The sequence below is a fragment of the Euleptes europaea genome, chromosome 5 (assembly GCF_029931775.1).
Source record: "Euleptes europaea isolate rEulEur1 chromosome 5, rEulEur1.hap1, whole genome shotgun sequence".
In the NCBI taxonomy this organism is placed as follows: Eukaryota; Metazoa; Chordata; class Lepidosauria; order Squamata; family Sphaerodactylidae; genus Euleptes; species Euleptes europaea.
The window spans coordinates 58,096,709-58,114,569 of NC_079316.1; the positions used below are offsets into that span (position 1 = coordinate 58,096,709).

Here is a 17,861-nt window from a genome sequence, read left to right on the forward strand (position 1 = left end):
AGCCTATCTCTGTTACTTATCAGCCTCTGTTACTCTGTTACTGATAAACAAATATAGGAGGGCTTTTACCTTGGCTAGGTGTGCCGCCTTACCCTCTGCTATGTTAGAAGTTCAAGAAGATACCCAGGGCAGAGAGACTACGCCCCTGCAAATCCGGGGATTTAGAAACCACTGAACATGTGTTCCTGAACTGTAACTATTACACTATACCCCGTTCTAAGTTTATTGAGCCCCTCATACTGAGAATGGGATCTGTCAGGGATAGAGAAAAGTTAGAAAAGCTCCTACAAGGAGATAATCCCTCAGTCACCTCTCAGGTAGCAAAATTTTGTACAGCTGCAATGACAATTCATTGCCACAGAGTAATCTCTTAGTCCAAATGGCAGATGTAACTCGGATGTTATTTTATTATTTTTATTTTTTAAGTGACTTATGACTCGGACTGTAAAGCTTTGTAGGTAAGACCATTTTAGTCCATGTATCTTGTTTTATCTGGCCAAGGGCCGCAAATAAACTATCTATCTATCTATCTATCTATCTATCTATCTATCTATCTATCTAACGAAATTGTGGCAACAGTTTGGATGGGAATAATAGTAGGACAACAGCAGCTAGCGTTCACCAACAGATAAGTGTAAAGAAAAACATGCTCCATTGACCTGTAGCTCCTCAAAATGACTATTGGGGAATGAGAAAATGGGTTGGACCAAACCAGCGTTTTCTATCATTCTCAGCCTATTCTACTCCTTATTACCGCCCTGGCTTTTGTACATATAGGTTCCAAATAAACCAAGCATAGCTATTTTGGTGGTCAAAGGGGACCCCATCTTCTTTTTTTACCAGTGGAAAAACCAGAGGGATCCAATGAAACGTCTGCTTCTGTCACTGAGAAAGAATCCTGAGAATAGGACAGAATGCCAGATTTAAGGAGGGGAGGAACTATGAAATATGCATGCAATTCTCCTGATGAAACAAAACACATATACTGTTCTGCATGTTGAGAAGCCAAAAAAGACACTGCTCCTCAGGAAATAAGTAGCAATAAATCAAGAATAATTCCTGTAACACAGCAGATTGCAATCTTGTCCCTTCAGATAGCATGGTACTGGATGCCGGAATCCCCAGTGAAAGCTACACCAGGCTCATCCCTCCTCTAAAGGCAATGAGGACAGTGTGCCAGTGCTACAAATCTTTATGACCATAGAGCATTTGAGAATGCATGGGGGAAATATCTATATAATAATTTGTGGAATACAATAAGCAGCCAAGTGCCTAAGGCGAGTTGGGTCAGTTGTAAATTCACCACTCTGTATACTGCCTTCTTTTCCAATTTATGAAGTGGGAGGGGTGCCTGCAGAGCAGTAAATCTCTGTTCTTGATGTTTATGCCTTGCATGGGAAGAAAATTACAAAGCTAAGTAGTTTGTCAAGCAAGATGAAAGCCAAATGGGTAAAATGAGAAGCCATAAACTTCAGATGACTTCAGCCTGGCCACTGGGCTTTAGCTGAGGCAAAGCTGTGATGCATGCACTGAGGTGAAATATTTTTTGGGTTGGTGGGGGTCCAGGATTCCAATATTTGTGCCTTCTTAAATATGACTTTTAAATATTGTCTTTCCAGTATTCTTCTAAAGTTCCTAAATCCAAAGGTATTCATAATGGGTAATACTGGGGGGGGGGGGGGGAGCGGAGAGAAAATGCAAAGTTTTTGAAAGCAAATTTGTCCTTGGAGAATTAGCTTCAGAATTGTTTCCTTGAATTTGTTTCAGGTGACTTGAACATGGCAAAATAACTTCCCTTGCCCAATCACTTGTTAAAACTGGGCTGCTATTCATACAAAGAAGCGATATGTGCCACTAAAATGCCCACCCAGGCTAATGCTATGATAATCCAGCCACACATAGGTGCTTTGCATGAATTGAAGCTCAGTTTAAATGAGACACCAGATGAATACAAAATGACACAGTTAAACGACTTTCTCGTGCCAGCATCACATCTGCATCGGGCATGAAAGCAGCAACAAAATTTTGGAGATGGAGAAAGTGCAACACATTTATCAGCAGTAAGTGGGAATTATCAGGTGTTCAGCAGACACCACACCTTGAAATAGATAAAGATCACAGTGTACAGTGTTGCTGAGTACTCATAGTATAAATTATCTCAATCTTTCCAAAACTACTCAGACTACGCTACTATATTCAAAAGAGCACCGATTCACAGTCCCTCGAATTGCCTTAAAACATTGAAGAAATTGGTTCTTGTAGGTTATCCGGGCTGTGTAACCGTGGTCTTGGAATTTTCTTTCCTGACGTTTCGCCAGCAACTGTGGCAGGCATCTTCAGAGTAGTAACACTGAAGGACAGTGTCTCTCAGTGTCAAGGGTGTAGGAAGAGTAATATATAGTCAGAAAGGGGTTGGGTTTGAGCTGAGTATTGTCCTGCAAAAGTATTGTCCTGTAAGTATCAAGATAATGTGCTAATGAGGGTATGGTATGTTAATATGGAACCATTGTATCCTGAAGTGATCTGTTAATGTGTGTAATCCAAAACACACATTAACAGATCACTTCAGGATACAATGGTTCCATATTAACATACCATACCCTCATTAGCACATTATCTTGATACTTACAGGACAATACTTTTGCAGGACAATACTCAGCTCAAACCCAACCCCTTTCTGACTATATATTACTCTTCCTACACCCTTGACACTGAGAGACACTGTCCTTCAGTGTTACTACTCTGAAGATGCCTGCCACAGTTGCTGGCGAAACGTCAGGAAAGAAAATTCCAAGACCACGGTTACACAGCCCGGATAACCTACAAGAACCAATGAACTCTGACCGTGAAAGCCTTCGACAATATATTGAAGAAATTGTGTGTGACTGTATATTGGGAGGAGCTCCAACAAAGGGCTTGGCAGCAGCTGAGCCCCTTAAACCCATGATGATGTCTTCAAAAACTGTGAGAGTTTATGAGTCCATCAAGCATTTTGATAACGTTTCAGACACTCAATGAATTAATCCATTTATGCCAGATTATTTTCAGAGTTAATGTGAGCAATCCCACTCATTCATAGTGCATTTTTGGGATTCCAACATGAGCTCCTGGATCAGACTGAAAATCCTGAAAGTATCTGCATTTATCCAGGAGTGTAGCGACAGGGTAGTGCATAGCAGTGAATTGTGGCTCAAAAAATATCCAGAACATTTGTAACTACATACCACCTAATTATCACCTGGACAAGACTTGTGGCTAGTGTATACTTGTGCACACGATCAGCTTGAAGTACATCGAAACTTCAGCTAATGTTGATTTTATGAAAGAACAAGTGGGAACCCACAAAGACTTGTGGGAAGCATCTCATTTTCTTCTCCCCCACAATTTTCTCTTTCCCTTTCCTGAAAGCCCCCATAGCCCTCCCATTTCCCTACTTCCTTTTTAGAGTTGCCAGCTCCAGGTTGGGAAATTCCTAGATATTTGGGAGTAGAGCCTTGGGAGGGGAGGTATGGGGAGGGAAGTAACCTCAGCAGTCTACTCTCCAAAGCAGCCATTTTCTCCAGGGGAACTGATCTCTGTCATCTGGAGATCAGTTGTAATTTCAGATGAGAGCCAGCGTGGTGTAGTGGTGGAGCAGTGAACTCTAACCTGGAGAACTGGGTTTGATTCCTCACTCCTCCACATGAGCAGCAGACGCTAATCTGGTGAACGGGTTGGTTTTCCCACTCCTATACATGAAGCCAGCTGGGTGACCTTGGGCTAGTCACACTCTCTCAGCCCCACCAACCTCACAGGGTTTCTGTTGTGGGGAGGGGAAGGGAAGGTGATTGTAAGCTGGTTTGATTCTCCCTTAAGTGGTAGAAAAAGTCGGCATATGAAAGCCAACTCTTCTTCTTCATCATCATCCTGTGAAAGCCAGTGTGGTGTAGTGCTTCAGAGTAGGGTCTGTGGGATCCAGTTTCAAATCACCATCTCGCTGCGGAAGCTCACTGGGTTGTTTTGGGCCAATCACATACTTTCAGCCTAACCTACCTCACATGTTTGTTGTGATGATAAAAAGGAGGAGAGGAGAATAATGTAATCGGCTTTGGTCCCCACTGTGAAAAAAGGTGGGGTAAAAATCAAGTAAACAAATAATAAATATAACTGAATATAACTGAATATGGGAAATAAATAGAAGAGGAAGAGCCCTCTTGAGTAGTTCAGTTTTGCATAGTTTGTGGAAAGAGCCTTCCTGACCTTCTCAGGCAGACCTTTCCATAAGGTGGGGGCCACAATGAAGAAGGCACGTGTACGTGCCGTTGTTGATTTTGCTAACTTGTAGGTTGGCACCTGCAGAAGGCCCTTCTCAGCTGAGTGAAGCTGACATGGTGGAGCATAGGGGGAGAGACACTCTTGGAGATATGAGGGTCCAAGGCCCTGAAGGGCTTTGTATGTGATAGCCAATACATTAAATTGATCCCAGTTACAGATGGGCAGCCAGCAGAATGACTACAGAATGGGAGTAATATGCATGTGCCACCTAGCTCCTGATAACCGCCGAGCCCCAGCATTCTACAGCAACTGGAGTTTCCAAATTGATAGTATATTGGGTGTAGTGATCTTGAAAAGGACCCATTTATCTTCTCGATGATAATGTTTCTCAGTCTTAGAATTATTCTCTTTCGTAGTGGATCACATGTGTGTTGTACTTTTAGTTCTTAAATATGCTGCCATAATCTGAAGAGTGATTTCAGTTCCCACGGAAATACCAAGTGATATTTTGCCAATGTCTTGTTTTAACATTGTTGTGCCTTCCCTCCACTCATTAAATACAGGCAGGTACCCCAATACAAATTCTGAGTCATGAAAATCAATACCTGTTGCAGATCTTCTGCCGTCTGTTTGTCTTCTCCTGTGGGATCCTTATAGGGCAAAATAAAGAGTTCAGCAGATGTGGGTAAACTGGGCAGGACTGCCACCAAAATGTGTTTGCTGGAAATAGCTGTTGCCTGGTATGTGGAAAGAAAGGGTTAGAGTAAAGAAGGGTGGCTTTACAAGGTTTTTCTGAGTGGCAGGAAAAACAAACACAAAAAGACCCAATCTCTGATTCCTTCACACTTGAAGTAGTCTGAAGTAGTCAGTAGTCAGACTAGCAGACTCTTAAAAATGGGGTTCTTTTAAATGAGAGAAATTTTAGAAGAAGAAGAAGAGTTGGTTTTTATATGCCAACTTTCTCTGCCACTTAAGGGAGAATCAAACTGGCTTACAATCACCTTCCCTTCCCCTCCCCACAACAGACACCCTGTGAGGTAGGTGAGGCTGAGAGAGAATAACTTGCCCAAGGTCACCCAGCTGGCTTCGTGTGTAGGAGTGGGGAAACAAATCCAGTTCACCAGATTAGCCTCCGCCGCTCATGTGGAGGAGTGGGGAATCAAACCCGGTTCTCCAGATCAGAGTCCACCACTCCAAACCACCGTTCTTAACCACTACACCATGCTGGCTTTTAGTTTATATATAGATTGGTTTATAGACTGCAGACAAACTGCATTAAAAAGATGTCTTTCCAAATTTTCAAATTTACATGCTATTGTATAAAATTTAGAAAAATGTGCAAAAAAAACAAAATAAAAATATCTGCCTTTAAACTGCATTCAAATCTGTTTGAATGAATCTTCATCAGATCAATGGATTGAATCCAACCAACTGTTCTGCTGACAGAAAAGGGAGTAGAGGGTCTCCCTTTATCACCAAAAGAACTATGCTGAGGATTATGGGATCTGCATGAAGAAAGGCCATGTTTAATGGGGGCAGTAGTATGGAGGGGAGATAGGTGAGATTGAATGGGAAAATTGGCTGGGTTCAACCAAATGTCTTCAAATACATCAAATACTTGGGTCCACAGAATTTTCATGATATGCAAATGTCTCATCCCCATCTACATGAATGGCAGTCATAGATGAAATCTCTTGGAGCAAAGAAAATCAAACATGTGCCATGATCTGACATTTTCTTAAAGACTTACAGAAAAAGTAGGCCAGTTTAATAATTTCCTTCCTGTCCAAAAAGGGAGATGTGCATGGCTGCCACACTGAGTCAGCCCAGCAGGCCAACACTGGCTGACAGCAGCTCTCTAATGTTTTGGGCATGGATGCCTGGGTCAGAACATAGGACATTGTCCACGCAAAACATGTGTAATGCCACTAACTTATGGGTTTATCTAACTGGGACTATTACAAATATGCAGATCACATTAAATGGACTTGTGTGTCCTGCAAAACTAAATTGCTGGCTTTCTGTAGGTGGTCTTGGATGTATGCTTGGATATCCTCTGGATTGGGATGAATCTATGAACTAGCCTGACATTTTTGAGAATTAATTACAGGGCTGTCCAGGCAACCAGATTTCATGATATGCATTTCTCAGCAGGGGACTTACAAGGACAGGAAAGGTCCTTTAATTTTACTGCTGCAGCTCACACTCATACACACACACAACAGTCACTCATGCTCAAGGCTTATCAGAAAGCAAAAAAATATATATAAAGAAATTAGAGGGTTGCGAAAGTACAGAAAGAACAAAGTGCATATGTGCACTGATCTTTGCAAACTCTGGAATTCAAGCCAAAGAAATGGTGGGAAACGAACCCATCAGGGTTGCTTCAACTAAGGCTAGGTTATCTGGCCTGACTTTTGGAAATAAGGAATTCTGGAAGCATCCCTACATGCACGGATTAATGAAAGAAAGTTGCCTGGCAATCCTATGTAAATATTAGTGGGATATCAAAGTTGAGAGCAGACCAAAAATGAGCCCTCCCATACATGCAATATACATTTTCATCAACATTGCCACCGTAATCAGCTCTGATTCAAAAGTATCAGACTACCTTGAAATTTGTGTAAGAAATGTGGAACAGGTGCTAAGCAAAAAATGCAGTATCTGCTCCAGTTTAATGATAGATATTGATAAGAGAGAATGCCAAAAGATATGTATCCTTTTTGGGGTAGGCTCCAAAGGAAATATATGTTTAAAAGTATACATATTTTCTTGATCCCTTGTAAGACCAGGAATTGTTTGAAACAATTCCTCAGGCTCCATCAAAGTCTATCATCAGGTCTGCTGATGGGCCCTTTTATAGAAAGTAACCTTCTTTCTGCAAGCATAGCACAGACCACAGGTCTCTCCTTGTGTTTTATTATGGACTGGACAACACCATAGATTTATACTGGGACACCCAGCTTAGGCCTTCTTGGTCCTCCACAGCTAACACCACCATCACTGTGCATGAAATTCTAAGTGAAATCAGAGCATATCTTTCTGAAAGTAGAAATGTATAGAAGCTCAATGATTATCACAATTAGCTATGCCTTGTGCTCTAAGTTAGTGATTTTTGGTGCTTGTTTGTCATTTGGAAGGATTGCTTAAAATTGTTCAAGGGAAGCATTGTTTCTGCAGTGTGAACATGGAGGTGGCTTCTTGAAAACAGATTGTAGGGTGAGTTTTCAAAATGACACTCATTTATGCCCTTGTCTCTATTGGTGGTGGCAAGAAAAAGAAGAGTTGGTTTTTATACCCCTGTATTCTCTATCTTTAAAGAGACTCAAACCAGCTAATAATCACCTTCCCTTCCCCTTCCCCACAACAGACACCTTGTGAGGTAGGTGGGGCTGAGAGAGCACTGAGAGAACTGTGATTGGCCCAAGGTCATCCAGCTGACTTCATGTTACTTCCCCAGGAATGTTATTTTGCCAAAAGGTCCCCACGCTTTTTTGATCTGTGTTGTGTATTCTTGCTTCATAAAGGAAATGCAGAGAAGAAATAGAGTTTCAGTTTTCTTCTCCATGGCTAAGCAAAGACAGCTGTGGTGATTAATGAACTGTATTATCATCGCTCAAGTACAGGGAAACCCACAGTGACCTAGAAAGTCTTGCTACATCTTTATGTTACCACAAACATGGTTATTGCTGGATAAAATGTTAGGCTGAAGCAACATAAACTGAAGGGAAAATAAGATAACATGAAACTGAACAACTGCTTTGCTTTAAGTTTTTTTAAAGTACTTTTCACATATCTAGCCTGCTGCAAAAGAAAGAAAAAAAAACTAGGGGTGTGCACTTCCAAAAAAATATTAATTTCATATCCACAGTTGGAGGAAGATAACAGTTCCATGATCCTGAATTTTTGGGAGTGTTTTTACTGATTCATGATTCCATTTTGGATTTTTTTCAGATCCTGGAATATTGGGTCTACTTCCCCCCTACCCCCGCCGCCTTTCTGAAGGAGCAGGATCAAGGACAGATGAAAGGAGATGAAGCTGGCCTAGCAAGCAGCTCTAGTCCCTTTGGCTACTATTTTCTATAACAGTTGCCCTGGACTCTCCAACATGATGTAGTGGTTAAGAGTGGTGGACTCTAATGTGGAGCACCGTGTTTGAGACCCCACACCTCCACATGAGCAGTGGCCAGTAATTTGAATAACCAGGCTTGATTCCCCACTCCTCCACATGAGTGGTGGACTCTAATCTGGAGAACTGGATTTGATTCCCCATTTCTCTACATGAAGCCTGCTGGGTGACCTTGGGCTAGTCACAGTTCTCGCAGAACACTCTCAGCCCCACCTACATCACAAACGGCCTGTTGTGGGAGAGGATGGGAATGTGATTGTAAACTGCTGTGAGACTCCTTAAGGTAGAGGAAAGCGGTGTACAAAAACCAACTCTTCTTCTCTCTGACCAGGTCTTCCTTTAGAAAATAATGGCCCTTAAAAATTTAAAGGGACTAAGTGTTGCCAAATGGCTGTTTTTTGGAGCCAGCTTCTACTCTCTCCTTTCCTACTCCTGGCCTTTGGGAGTGTTGGGAGTGTTTTGAGTCATTTTGGATATCCTTTAATAGACCTCAAAAAGCAAATTTCGGGTGTGTTTTTGGCTTGGGAATATCTAAGAGTACACCCCTAGATAAACCCTTAGCAGTGACATAAGATATTGTCTAATGTGAGTGCCTATAGTTCACCAGGGCTTTAGGAAGAGGAAGGTTTTTCCAAAGTCATTTTACTTGGAGATGCTCTGCATTAAATGCAGGACTTAGTGCATGTAAAGTGCATACTGTACTGCTGAGCCTTGGTCCCTTTCTTGTGACTAGCTTCTGTGGCTCAGCGGTGGAGCATCTGCTTGACATGCAGAAGGTCCCAGGTTCAATCCCTGGCATCTCCAGTTAAAGGGACTAGGCAAGTAGGTGATGTGAAAGACCTCTGCCTGAGACCCTGGAGAGCTGCTGCTAGTCTAAGTATACAATACTGACTTTGATGGAGAGAGTCTGATTCAGTATAAGGCAGCTTCATGTGTTCCAATAATATTTGTGAATACTAAGAAAAAAACTGTTTGCTTTACCTCAAACTATAACCTGTGTCTGCTTCCCACATCACCCTTGGCAGTCACAGAAGTTACATTCACAAGTCATTCTCATGTCTGAAATTGGATTGTAGAAGAATTTCTCCCAGTATCAACTTGCAAAGCAGGTGGAAACACAAACAATGTGGAAGAAAGAACAACATCAATCAGAAGTAGAAACACTTTTTCTCACTTACGTCAACAAGTGCTCCTTTGATAACTCGACTGATGTCCCGTCTCCATTCAGGAATGTCAGGATTGTATTCATCAAGATTTGGAGAGAAGGCTAGCCGTAAAGACTGAAATTGTTCTAGGGAAGGAAAATACATAGGAATGTTATGAGTGAAAACTCCTCAATCATAGTGAGTTTTTTTTTTTTTAAAAAAAAACTTGCTTCACTTTCTATGCAAAGAGATTAATTCACAATTTATAATGTGCCTTGCTGTTTGCAAAAGTGGTCTAGTAGCCAAGTGTACCCTCTGTCAGCTTCTTTTGGTTCACCAACTCTCTCAGATCTGCTTATAACCTTTCAAGCCCTTCATAGCCTACAACCCACATATCTAAAGGACTGCATCCTCCCACAGGTTTCTAAGAGCCAATTATAGTCCTTAGGCTGCTACCCAATGGCTCTTCCCCCAGTGGATGTAGCCTGCTTGACATAAACAAGAGCCAGTGCCTCATCATAGCTCTCATTCAGTGGAATGGGTTCCCTGAGCAGGTGAGGAGGGTGCCATCATCAGGAGACACTGCAAGGCCATTATATTTTCCAGGGCTTTTAATGAGGTATAACCTGGAGTATCTTTTGGGGTGAATGGCGTTATTGGGGTTTTTGTTAGTTTTAAATTGTAGTGTTTTAATGATGATTTTTAAGCCACCTTGACCTACAAGGAAAAACAACATATAACTACAACAACAATAATAATTTTAGATAACAAAAGTTTATCAGATCATCAGATCCTTTGCATTTAAGAACTAATGTAAATTATCACCAGTCAAACTGAGTAGTGTGGCAGATATTCCACTATAATAAACAGATGATAACATGGCTGACATGACATTGAACTTTACGGTTAATTCAGGGTCATTTCACATGACATCACTTCCAGGTGCATGGAAAGTGGCAGCACATCAGGACACTGTCGATGTTCCCCCACATTTCCCACCATTTCCCCCCTCACTGGCCAGCTGAACAGTAGCAGGGATGTGCCTGCTGGAGGGAGGGGATCTCCCACCCCAGTGGGGGAATGGCAAGCCTGGCAATATATCACATGAAAGATTGATCACAGGCCATTTTGGAAGGTTTGGAGTATTGCATCCAACCATAATTTGTGCTCATAGTTTCCAAATATCATTTGCTACAAGCAATCTAAACCACAAGGAATGTCCTGTGGCACCTTAAAGATTAACACATTTATTGATGAATCGGCTTTTATGAACTTGAGGCCATTTCATTAGATGCATGATGTGAATTTTCAGTCATCAAGTTATTAATTTACAGAGAGTGCACTGCAAAAGTGACCGTTGAGTTAAAAGCCATAGTAGTTTGTGACATTTCTATGAAAGACTCAGATAAGCGCATAACACAAATTGCTTAATTATATTAAGCAATTTAACACCTACTGAGAAAACAGTCTGAAATACTGAGCCCCTGGCTAATACTATTTACCCCAACCAAGCTAACTGTAACCCTGAACAAACTCAGTATGGTTTTTTGTGATTGTTGTAGCTACATTATTTGCTGCCTGTCAGAACAATGCCATTTAAATTCTGCAGACTTAGGAATTCGGTGCTTCCCGTGATGATTCTTAAGTGTGTTTTTTTTAACAGAAGCATTGGGTCAATTTCTGATTAAATAAACTTCAGCTTAGCACTGACCCAAAGAAAAACTCTTAACGTTGAAAAGCCCAAAGATCTATGAGCAATCGGCTCATTAAGTGTTGTGGGTATATGAACCAGCCTACTGAGACCGCTTGATATCAGGCAAATCCCTCATTTGCACTGGTTTCTCTGATATTTGTTCTTTCTGCCTCCACCCAAAACGCAGGCATCTTATGTAGCAATTAGAATATTTGTCTTTTGAAAGGATGCAAATGAAACACTCCAAAACATCCTTCAAACTAAGCAAAGCAGCCTGGCAATTAGTTTAAAGGGCTGAGCAGCAGGGGAAACTCAGACGGGAATTTCAGAAAAAGTGTTATGCTGAGCTCCATGTTTGAAAGACGGGGAAATGGTTCTTGGTGCAAGTTATACATCCATTTGGTAGGAGCTCTGAGCACTACATTAACATTTTCAGCTTGGATGTCTTCTAACGGGAACAACCTTGGAAGTATTGGATTGGGAAATGCAAATGCTAACAGCATTTCAGTTAAAAGTAAATTTCATTCTGAATTGGAAAAGGGCAAAAATATCTAAACCCCCACATCTTGTTTTTAACATCCCAGTTAAATCTACCAGATATGGCTATTTCTTCTTTCTCTTTAATGTTTGGCAGCATGAACAACATCTGTGATAGTATGGTGCAACTGATGTATCCGGTAACCACAGTGCAGTCTTTAAAGGAGGCACACCCTTCTATGTGCATTGAAGTCAATGGCCTTAGGAAGACATAATTTTGCTTAGGATTACCCCACAAGTGTATTGGACCAGTGCTCTTTTCCACTAGGTCTCGGTCCAACCTTTTATGAGGTAACCATCAACCTGTTTAAAATACAGCCACAATTACAGTGAAATTCAGGACTGATATTTGGCTTGGGGATTGATTTGGTGGATTTGCTATCATTGGGGCTATAGGACTAGGCCCACCAGATTCCTGCTGGCAGAAGTGGATCATTCCCACATTCCTTTTCTCAGAAGCACCCTGTGGCCCCTGAAAAACTGATGCTGGGAGCTGAAGGACCCTTACAGGTAAAAAGCAGTTAGAGGTCAGAAGCTACAGTGAGGTGATAAGATGGCTCTACCCCCTCCCCTTCTGTCAGCAGAATATCATCAGGATACAACCCATAGAATGAAGTGGAAAATAGCTATTGTGTTTCTTAGATGTGTGTCTTCCCTTGAGTCAAGTCCATTTGGGGTACAAAATTTACAACAACATAAAGTCCTGAACTTAATGGACATTTTTCATGCCTTACACCAGGGACAGGGAACGTCAGGCCCGCGGGCCGTTTATGGCCACCAAGGCCATTTTTGGTGGCCCCCAGGAGCTCCAGGGCCCTGCCATAGAAACACAGCGCAGCACCGCCCTCCCTGAAGCGGCAGCATGCAGGAACGCTGCAGCCCCTTTAAACGCCGCCGACTGTCAGCTGTTAATCGGCAAGAGGAGGGGGAGGGAGAAAGACACTTCCCCCAAGGGAAGGCGAAGCATTCCTGCAAGCCACCGCACAAGAGTTTAAACCTCTCTCGCCGCTGAGGGAGGGGGGAATAAGAGGAAAAAGCCAGCTGCTCCTGGCAGCGGAGCATGCGTGTGGGAGCCGATCAGGTGGAGGACTTTTGTGGACTGGGGGTGGGGAGGTGGGAGGGCTGAAGCCTGGTTGCATGGAGCCGGCTGTGTGTGTGTGTGTGTGTGTGTGTGAAGGCTTTTCTCTCTTTTCTTCCTTTTTCTGTCACTCTCTCTCCTATTATTTCTCTCCTCTTTTTCTTTCTCTTTCTTTCTCCCCCCTCTCTCTTTCTCTTTTTTCTTTTTTCCTCTCCTTCTCTTTTCTTTCTTTCTTTCTTTCTTTCTTTCTTTCTTTCTTTCTTTCTTTCTTTCTTTCTTTCTTTCTTTCTTTCTTTCTTTCTTTCTTTCTTTCTTTCTTTCTTTCTTTCTTTCTTTCTTTCTTCCTTCCTTCCTTCCTTCCTTCCTTCCTTCCTTCCTTCCTTCCTTCCTTCCTTCCTTCTTTCTTTCCTTCCTTCTTTCCTTCCCTGCAGATTGACTGCAGGCTGCAAGCTGCGCCCCCCTGGCACCTCGGCTGCCACCGCTGGCTGCCCTCCCACCTGGGAGGAGGGGGAAGACCTGGGGGAGCAGAGGCACCCTCCAAGCCTTCTCTGCATAGCCTCCCCTAGGGTTGCCAACCTGCAGGTGGTGGCTGGAGAGCTCCTGCTATTACAACTGATCTCCAGCCGAGATCAGTTCCCCTGGAGAAAATGGGCACTTTGGCCATTGGGCTCTATGGCTATGCAGTCTTCCTCCCCAAACTCTGTCCTCCTCAGGCTCCACCCCCAAAACCTCCCGCCAGTGGTGAAGAGGACCTAGCAACCCTAGCTTCTCCCCCCCCCCACCAGGAGATCTACGCCCGGTATGGCCCCCGAACAATGTTAGAAATATGCAAATGGCCCTTGGCAGAAAAAAGGTTCCCCACCCCTGCCTTACACCTACACAGAACTTTGTAGAATAGAGGAAACATGCTGAATTCTCAGTGGCCATTGTTCTAGACAATCTGATTTCGGTGCCTTACATACATCCCATTTTGTGTGGCTTTATCTTGCCCATATCTATGTAGTATAGTGATAAATATTCAAGGTGGTTTTAGAATGGATTAACAAAAGCAATAGGGCTCACCATACACTGCAATTGTCTTGGTGTCCTGAAGGATGGCATTCCCTGCAGAAACCTGCACTGTGATAGTGTTCATCCCTTCTGTAGAGAATGTAAATGTGATGCTCCCTTCCAGGGTGATCAGTGGCTGCAAAGGCACAAAAAAGGAATGGGGAGGTACATAATCCTGTTGTGTGCCTTATTTGTAGCTGCACAACCAGGCAAGGATCTTCCTTCTGACTTATTGCAAATCTACCTGGTTTGAATGGTTGGCCTGGAGAAGGCAACAAAGGAGTGCTACTATAATATTATTCCAGTTCAAGAATCCTAGAAACAGACATTTGAAAGGGTTCAACAGAACATTTAGTATAAAGACTATCTTTAAAAGCCTTGCTGATTAATTCACATAATCCAGATCAATTTGTACAAATACCAGAGGAATGGCAGGAAGGTCCTTGTAGAGAACACCAGAGCGAGGCGAAAATATCCTAGGATTACCAACCAACTTGACCTGGAGCAACATTCCTTTGCCACCCTGACTCACAATGATGCATAAAACAATGAGCATCAGTGGAAGTTCTTCATGGAGACATTTAAAAAATGGGGATAGGGACAATAGAAAAGGGGATTACAAGAAAGCGACACAAAAGGCAAAACAGAAAAGAAGCAGCGGCATGACTCTTTCAACAGGGACCTTCTGTATTATCAACATGTCATCTGTTCAAGTCCTAAAAGATGACGTGATACTCGACATAGCAGAGAAATGGTCTGAAACCAAAAGTCATTGGGGTAAGATGGTGGGGTAGATAAAACTTATATACTGTACATCATTTTAGAAGGGTTTTTTCCCCCATTGCTGAGGGGTCAGCTACACTGGTGCAACCAAGGTTTACAATGATCAGTTGCAACTGATTAACAATGGGATTACAATTGGTAGGAAATATCAGAGGGTAGTCAAATCTCAAAAAAGGCTGCTGATGTAATTCTGCAGTGTATGGCACACTGTATTGTGTGTCACCACCAGTATGCACACTAACAGAACAGGATGGATACCAATGGGTATTCTTTTCATCATTCATGGATCAACAGGTGTTCCCATTGAGGCATCTGTATGTACATTTTGGGTTGGATCCAGACTACATTTTCCATCAGCATAATAGGACTTTCTTGCCTCTCCCCTCCATGGTAGCCCACAGGTCTCCATAAAATGCTGCTCCTGTGGGTTAACCAACCATGAGTCATGACATGGTGAGGTCTGCAGGGGAAGGGGGAAATTGTTAGAACCTGCCAGTTTAGTCTGGATCCAAACCATTACCACTCAACCCTATATATAAGGAAAGCATCTTCAACCATCCTTGTCTCAATTCTCTTTGCTCCTTGCTGAAAATTAAAGGAGCTTGTGAGAAGTGCAGCAACACAAATAAAGAACAATTTGATCAGACACCTGTTAAGATTCCTACAATTCACAAATGAGGCAGAAAAAAGGGGGTGTCTTTTTTGTGCCTGTTCTTTTATGCTAAATACTGTCTGTAGGCAGAAAAATGTGCTATATATCATTTTGTTTCTCCTAGTGTGTGGTAATGAGGCATTGTTTCAGCTTAACTGCGCAAATGAGAACTTCATATAGGTTTAGCAGTATGAAAGTGTAGGTGTTGGTACTTTAGGAAAACATTCCTTTTTTATTATTCCTTCAGAGCACATGGATTAGGATTTACAGTTTAAACCCTGGAGTAGTGCAGAGAGAACATCAGGCAAATTAAAAACTTTTATCTCTCAAGTCTGGATTTGTAACATGAGGGTGTTTTTTTCCACATTAAAAAAAAATCTGTATTTTACATAAGGGAAAGAGAGAAAAAGCCCCGCATCTTGGAATCTTTGATAATCTGTCACTGTGCAGTTTTCTCAGTTTGATCTCTTCAGCCGTGCCCAATGGGGGATTGGTGATTTGCATAAGATGCAAATGAGGCCTAAACAGAGACAGTTAAGTACATTTATAAAAAGCTGATTTGCAACATAAAGGTGCTGAGAATTGCTTTCTGTGATTTGCAGGGGTCTGCAATCCATGCCACGAGAGAATTTGAAAGCCCCACAATAATGTTATTGTGTCATGATTTGACAATTAATTTTAGCTGCATAAACTACAAACCTCTGTGTTGTTTCCAAACCACCAGATGTAAGTTAATGTTCCAACTTGACTGGGCCACAGCACGGCTGTGGCATTAACTTCTTTATTCTTTGTTGTTACAAATGGCAGTGATAAATGGACGTGTTCCAAAGGGCCTAGAAATAAAGAAGGGGGGGGTGTTGTGAATTAGTTTTGTCTATTAATATTCTATTCTTGTCCTCCCCCTCTCCCCAACTTCAATAAGGGTTGCAAGATTTGTCATACACAATAAAATGCCAACATTAAATGATTTCTGTATTGTGTGTGTGTATGTGTGAATGTGATTCCTAGATATAGATCACACTGTAACCTTACACATGCTGCATTCACACTGCAAAGCTGCGGCCAACTGCTGCTTCCAGCACATGCACTTGTAACAAAATACAGATGGAAGATCATTATACATAATGATCAATACACAACATGACTTCAAATTCTTACATAGAAGTGACTTCTGTGTAGGAACTCTGTCATGTGTTTAAACATTGTTGATTTATATAAGCATTTTTTGGGTTGCGATGAGAATGTTGCTTTAGTTTTTAACATCAGACTATGTGACCTTGATTTCAACATCCCACTCTAAATTATTTTAGCATAAGTACAGTCACAGAGTCAGCCCCCTTTAGGAAGTTTCATGATAGCATCCCCAATCTAGGACTTCCCCAACACTTTGTCATAAAAACCATAGTGATCAGGGAAAATCCTGTAGTGCTGTGGGCTGCAACAATGCCACTTCTGGTTTCTTATCTAGAAGTAATATCATGGTGTTGCACACCATCATTTCCCCCCAGTTCTCCTCCCACTACTCCAATGAGTACTGTGGAATGACTGGGAGCACTAGCAGGGTTTCCCTACTGGAACCAGGCATCTGACAACCCTAACTACAAAGAGTGGTTCAATGGATGATAATTTAATTTGCACATTTAATAGCATTTCCTATTAAATTACCTTGGATAGCAGTGCTAGAAAAGACCTTCATATGAGACCTTGGTAATTGCTACCAATCAGGGTAGATACTACTGTGCTAGATGGCAGATTGATCTTCATGATCAGATGAATAATTTGATCTTTGTATCATTGGATGAAAGAAGTCTTTGACCAGCGCAGACATACAAAACCATGATTTATTTTAAAGATTCATAACTTTGACACAAGCTCATTTAATCACCTTTGCTTCCCCCGCCCCAACTCCCCACAGAGTTCCAGCTGATATTCTCACCTTCATTGCAGTGAGGACAGTGCTGGGGAACAAGGTAGAATTAAGCCAGGATGTCTATATTAGTACATCACATAAATCTATAGGTAAGATGAACTATGGTTAATAAACTAACTTCAAATCATAGTTTCTTTACTTTAATGATGTTGCTCACATGGCCAATTCGGCCCTGAACAACGTCACACTAATAAACCATAGTTTCAGAACCTGGCACAATGTATGGTCACAAAGCACAGTTTATGGATTGTCCACATTTGGACAATCACAGGAATTGGGCAAAAAAATGACCACAATGAATGGGAGTCAAAAAAGCGGACCCCGAATGATGCTGAATTTATTCAGCATTTTGGGGGGCACTATGGCCCTGCCACCATTTTTCATCCCTCCCTCCCCTTCCCCTCCCCCATCACAAACCAGCTGGGGTGGCGAGGAACTGAAAGGCTGGTTTTGTGGCAAGGACAGCCTTTCGGTTTCCTGTCGTGGGGCGGAGAGGATTCCATGCGTAAGGAGAGTTACTAGCAGCTCTGCTATAAATTTGGTGCCTCTATCTTGAAAAAAAGACCTTCAGAGCCCCACAAATATCCCCCATTGACACAACACTGAGCTA

General features: G+C 42.2%; 1 protein-coding gene across 1 annotated transcript in view; it reads right to left on the reverse strand.

The window, feature by feature from the left end:
* Positions 1-17,861, reverse strand: part of LOC130477365 (VPS10 domain-containing receptor SorCS1) — a 496,720-nt gene that overhangs the window by 35,927 nt on the left and 442,932 nt on the right. Inside the window, exons 20-23 of the mRNA XM_056849300.1 lie at positions 16,021-16,154; positions 13,899-14,022; positions 9,562-9,674; positions 4,860-4,991 (exon numbers count right to left, since the gene is read on the reverse strand). Of these exons, the coding sequence (XP_056705278.1) occupies positions 4,860-4,991; positions 9,562-9,674; positions 13,899-14,022; positions 16,021-16,154 (503 nt within the window). The remainder of the gene's footprint in view (positions 1-4,859; positions 4,992-9,561; positions 9,675-13,898; positions 14,023-16,020; positions 16,155-17,861) is intronic.